This window comes from Syngnathus leptorhynchus, chromosome 12, assembly GCF_054491065.1.
Source record: "Syngnathus leptorhynchus isolate UIUO chromosome 12, UIUO_Slep, whole genome shotgun sequence".
In the NCBI taxonomy this organism is placed as follows: domain Eukaryota; kingdom Metazoa; phylum Chordata; class Actinopteri; order Syngnathiformes; family Syngnathidae; genus Syngnathus; species Syngnathus leptorhynchus.
The window spans coordinates 329,161-335,160 of record NC_141206.1 but is presented as its reverse complement, the minus strand read 5'-3'; the positions used below and the strand labels follow the sequence as shown (position 1 = coordinate 335,160).

The following is a 6,000-nucleotide window of genomic DNA, read 5'->3' as shown; positions in this document are numbered from 1 at the left end:
TTACTGTTCCACTCATGCAAGTTTATTGTGCTCCATGCAAGAGAAAAAATGGGTTAACAAGTGCCATTACTAGTTTGGGCAGTGGACATAACATATTCAATTCAAAACATGAACAGCAGAAAGAAACTGGTGAAAATTTCATAATTGAGGCGGCATACTACCAAACCCCACCACACACACACACACATTTTTACATACATGACAACTGTTCACGCATACTGAAAATTGGTGACATTATTTTGGGGAATCCATGTAAAACAATTACATCTTAATGAACACCATTACTCTGCCTGTAGTTTACATCTTTTCACAAGTCATTTCTAAGATAACCTCAATTTTGCACGTAAACCAATCACATAACTATCATCACATATTTAATAAACTTCAGCTCACTTCAATAGAATAAAGTTTCAAATTCCTGTATACTAAACAGTGCGGTTATCAATACAATTGTCTGAACTCAAATTTATTTTTTAAGTTAAAATGGTACATCTAGCAGGATGCAGTCACCATCGCCAACTTCTCAACAATTATTCTAATATTTTTACAACCCTAACCGTATGATGTGTTGAAAAAGGTCCAGGATTGAGATCACAAAACCCAAACTACGAGTTTTCACTGTCGACAATTTCAGTGTTTACTTTGTTCAGTGAAAAAGGCAAGAATTGTGGTAGGACAACACATGGTTTCCTCACCATGACAACACGCTTGCTCACATTGTCCTGAGTTTTGAGCAGTTCCAGGCCAAGACGAACAGTGCCATGCTGAATCAACCTCCCCAGTCACCAGACCTGGCGCCGTGTGATTTATATTTTTTTCTTAACCCAGCTCAATTGGGTCAATAAGAATGAGATCGAGATGGAAAGAACTCCTGCTTGGCAGAGAAGCCTAGCTACCTCAAAGGGAAAATTTTGTAATTTGAAATTGTGACACCAGTCATGGAACTTCTCTGATACATGTGGTCATCATTTTAAGGTAGAATGACGAATTGCTTAAAACCCGCTGTGTTTCACATTCTTGGAAAGTTTTTCTTCTCTGATGAAGATTGTTCTATTTTCTTCTGTTGTTTAAGTATCAAAATCATTTAACCAAGTTAAAAAGATTCAGGGAAATAAACTATCACTTATGGATTCAGTTCAAAGAATGTTTGCAACAAGTTGGTATGGACTTTCAGTTTTACGCATTTTTTAAAAAAAAATATTTGTAGAGTAAGTCTGCTCAAATTGAAAGGTTTGACAAATTCAAACAAAACTGTCAGAAATTATGCGCTTGTACTAATCAAACCATTTTTACCAGAAAATAATTTGACAAATGCAGAATTTTATGACCATTAAGTCATCTTGCTATTATTTATACCATACTTATTATTTGTGACCATAGAGAACACTTCATTCAAACAAACCCGAAATTATTTTGTAAAAGGGATCTAAAAAATAATTGTAAAGCCACCAATTTATGGCTTTACTGCTACGTTTAGCTGTAGGTGGTCTGACTTGTTTCCAAAATTAAATTAAATAAAATGTAAGAATACATTAGCAAAGCGATGGGGGTTTGCTAAAACATAACTATCTCGCCATTTGCAATTCCACGTGAACTGAATCTATTGCTAACGCCACAAATGCGATTTCTGCCTTTATATTCACAGAAAGTTTGACTGTATTTCAAATACCAGCCAAAGTAGGAATAATGAAGTGCACTAAATTAACATACAGAGTGACAATAGAAAGAGCATTTTGCATTTTTATGTTTGTCATGTTATGTGGTCCATTAGCTCAGCAGTTCAAGGTAGGTAACAGGGACCTTTCCCTTTTCATTGCCTCGTTCTCCAATCAGCCAATCAGGATCCATGCCAGGTACAGTGTAGACGGTAATAAGCTGAAATATAACCAAAAGCAAAATCACATTCTCATTTATTCAAGTAACACTACCGGGTGTATTTAAGGAATTGCACCATTACCCCAATTTTACACCTCACATTATGGCTACGATAAATTGCTTGAACAGTGGGGAAAATTTGTAAATTATTTTTGCCATCTTGCTATTATTTATACCATACTTATTATTTGTGACCATGGAGAACATTTCATTCAAACAAAAATGAAAAATTGTCAGTAAAAGGGATCTAAAATTTAATTGTATAGCCACCACATGGTAAGTGTTTAAGCTCTAGGTGTTCCGACTTCCAATGATTTTTGTTGCTTTGGGTTGGTATCAGGGATGCACAATAACTGTTTGTTTCCGACCCGTATCAATAACTTCCTACTTCTCCAAACACGATGACTTTTTTTTGTATACTACAAACACAAACAAATCTTGATGTTGCATCCTGAAGAACAAAACATTTCAATATTGCTCTCGATTATTGAAGCAGGGGTGAAGGATATATAACAAAACGTGGTCAGCAGCAACATACAGTCACAAGCTTTGCAACTTTGTTAAATCTGGTCACTTCAGATGTTAAATTTTGTAGTCAACAACACACCAACCGAGACCAAGAAATTGATACTACAGAGTATTGAGATGAGACCAAGACTTTTGGAGGTCGAGACAAGACAACATTGTTTACTGTATATCAAAGAAAATGTTTGCGATAAAAATCATGCCATTTTAAGTTGTTTGTTGTTTATATCAAAAGAAAAACATTGTGAGAGCCCCTGTGAGAGGACTGAAAAGCAGTCCCCTAATAATTTCTAAGGACCAAAAAATTACAAATGATTTATTCGACAATGCTGCAACAAGCTTCCGCCATATATATATATTCAAACGAGTACAGTAAGAAACAGTGCAGTGGAATATACCACTTTTTCATTAGTCCCAAACAGCCAACAGCAATCAGGCTGCACCCGAGGCTGATATCAGACCAAATCCGATACAAGTGATGTGACTTTTTTCCCCAATATTGGTCCAATAATTATCGGTCTGATACTGCCTTCCATGTTTGTATACTTTTTATCATTACTGATTGATGAGGAATTATTCTAATCATTCAAACATGTCTCAGGCTGCAAAGAGAAGATGCTGTAAATTGTTCAATCAATATTTATGTCAAAATGCAGTGGGACCACAAAGAATTGTGAAAATTCTCAGCGTATGGTTCGTGTAATTATGCAAACAAACAATTAATTTGGTTATCGAAAATGTGCTTGGCGGAGATGGTTTTGGAAAAGTTGTACAGTTAACTTTTATGATGTTTGCGTTTTATTTTTCAATGCCCCAAATGCTATATTGTATTATTTTATGTTTTTTGTAGAGTGATTTGTTACAGTGGAAGCAGTCATGAAAGCACTCTATCAATAAAGATGTATTGTATTGTATTGTATTGTATTGTATTGTATTGTATTGTATTGACACTTGATCACAAAAACAGACCGTGAGACTTTGTACTTTGGACTGGTAGAATTCAAAAGAATTAAAAAAAATTCACAACCATACCTCATCAGCCAATAGGGACAGCTCGCTTGAATCATGAGCGTCGTAGTCATACAGGACTTTGGCCTTTCTGGTGCCTGTAATAGGAAGCTGGGTTTGTTCCATAGCCAGTGTTTTGGGATTGTTGCTCGAAGAGGTGGGGACTATGGTACCAGGTGAAGATGGTCCAGATGGGAATGCAGCAGATACAGGGTTGGGACAAGCAGCAGACTGGTGGGGGGCGCTAACTGAATTAGCACATCTGTATGAAGATCGGGGAATAAAATGGATTTAGAAGTAATTCAGTATAGTAAATGTCATTCCAATTATAAGGGATTCTTTTGCACTCACCTACTAAGTTCCCTCTGTAATTCATGCATGTAGTGATGACACTGAGCATAGTAAGTGGCTTGGGCTTCTGCAAAATCTTGCAAACAACGCTGGTGGTTTAGCTGTGAGGAGAAAGATGACTTCGTAAAAGGATCCTGCAAAATTGTTACTATGACAGCAACCAAATTCTGTCATAGGAAAATTGCGATCTTCACTTTTCAGCGAAACCCTACGGTACTAGACAACATTATGACTTGCACGATGACGATCCATCCATTTCGTATACTGTTTATCCATATTAAGATTGTGAGTTGAGCTGCAGCTTATCCCAGCTAACCTTGCCAGCCAAGCACAGTGCACACAAAAAACATTCAGATGATTTAGAGCAAGAATTGGCAACTGGAAGAGGTCACAAATTTTTGCAAGTGCGACCAGGGGGGCCAGACAGGACTGGGCACTTGCAAACCAAATTTTGTATTTGAGAGAATATTCCCATTCACAGATGGCACAAAACTGCTCAAAGGGAAAGCAACATCAAGTTCTGATCTCATTTGGCACATTTTCTCCACAAAAATCAACTCACTCGTAAATTTCGATATGACTTGCACTAGCATTCAAAAGTTTGGAGTCAACCAGAAAATTTTGTGTTTTAGGGTTTTCTAATCAACTATTAGCCTTCTAACCCAATTAGCAAACACAATGGACCATTAGAAAACTGGAGGGATGGTTGCTGGGAATGGGCTTTCAACTATATGTGGATATTGCATTAAAAACCTGAAGTTTGCAGCAAGAATAGTCATTTACCACATTAACAATGTATAGGGGGAATTCCTGATTAATTTAATGTTATCCTCTTTGAAAAAAATACTCATTTTGTTTTAAAAATAAGGACATTTGTAAGTAGGGCAGCATGGTCGGGGAACTGGTTAGGACGTCCGCCTCACGGTGCAGAGTGTGCGATTCCACCTCAGGCCCTCCCTGTGTGGAGTTTGCATGTTCTCCCCGCGGCTGCGTGGGCTTCATCCGGGCACTCCAGTCTCCTCCCACAATCCAAAAACATGCCTGGTAAGCCGATAGGGCACTCCAAATTGCCCGTAGGTGTGAGTGCGAGTGCGAATGGTTGTTCGTCTCCGTGTGCCCTGCGATTGGCTGGCAACGAGTTCAGGGTGTCCCCCACCTACTGCCTGACGACTGCTGGGATAGGCTCCGGCAAGCCCGCGACCCCCGTGGGGACAAACAGTACAGAAGATGGATGGATGGATGGATGGATGGATGGATGGATGGATGGATGGATGGATGGATGGATGGATGGATGGATGGATGGATGGATGGATGGATGGATGGATGGATGGACGTTTCTAATTGACCTCTAACTTTTGAACGGTAATGTATGTGTTTGTCCTGCATGTCATCAAATTAAAATGCATGAATAGGGTAGTAGTTCACTCTGCATTGTTGAAGGACCCCTGCGAATGCCCGCTGGTTGTCCAGTATGAGTGTTTATAACACTCTTAATGGCACTGAAAATGTCTGTGATTTTGAAAGACACTAATTTGGGTTAACACCGAGCGGTGTTCTATTATTGGACTTCTGTGCTCGACACGGATTTTCTATAATGAACACCGTGTTCAAGCATAAGGGTATCCATGTGTGCACTTGGCACCAGGACACCCTAGGCCGCAGTTCGTTGATCGACCTTGTAGTCGTGTCATCGGATTTGCGGCCGCATGTTTTGGACACTCGGGTGAAGAGAGGGGCGGAGCTGTCAACTGATCACCACCTGGTGGTGGGTTGGCTCCGATGGTGGGGGAAGATGCCGGTCCGACCTGGCAGACCCAAACGCTCTGTGAGGGTCTGCTGGGAACATCTGGCAGAATCCCCTGTCAGGAAGAGCTTCAACTCCCACCTCCGGCAGGGCTTTTCCCACGTCCCGGGGGAGGCGGGGGAAATTGAGTCCGAGTGGACCTTGTTCCACGCCTCCATTGTTGAGGCAGCCGACCGGAGCTGTGGCCGTAAGGTTGTTGGTGCCTGTCGTGGCGGCAATCCCCGAACCCGCTGGTGGACGACGGCGGTAAGGGATGCCGTCAAGCTGAAGAAGGAGTCCTATAGGGCCTTTTGGGCCTGCGGGACTCTGAGGCGGACTCTCCAATCTCGGAGGTCGAAGTCACTGAGGTAGTTAAAAAACTCCTTGGTAGCAAGGCCCCGGGGGTGAATGAGATCCGCCCGGAGTTCTTAAAGGCTCTGGATGTTGTGGGGCTGTCA

General features: G+C 40.7%; 1 protein-coding gene across 3 annotated transcripts in view; it reads right to left on the bottom strand.

The window, feature by feature from the left end:
* Positions 1–6,000, bottom strand: part of sh3glb2b (SH3-domain GRB2-like endophilin B2b) — a 28,773-nt gene continuing 22,773 nt past the window's right edge. For 2 of the 3 annotated variants that reach the window (XM_085926047.1, XM_085926048.1), the window contains 3 exons: positions 3,760–3,860; positions 3,433–3,670; positions 1–1,875 (listed from right to left, as the gene is read on the bottom strand). In XM_085926047.1, coding sequence (XP_085782173.1) covers positions 1,768–1,875; positions 3,433–3,670; positions 3,760–3,860 — 447 coding nt within the window. In that variant the 3' untranslated portion in view covers positions 1–1,767. The remainder of the gene's footprint in view (positions 1,876–3,432; positions 3,671–3,759; positions 3,861–6,000) is intronic. The other variant, XM_085926049.1, reaches the window with a different exon arrangement.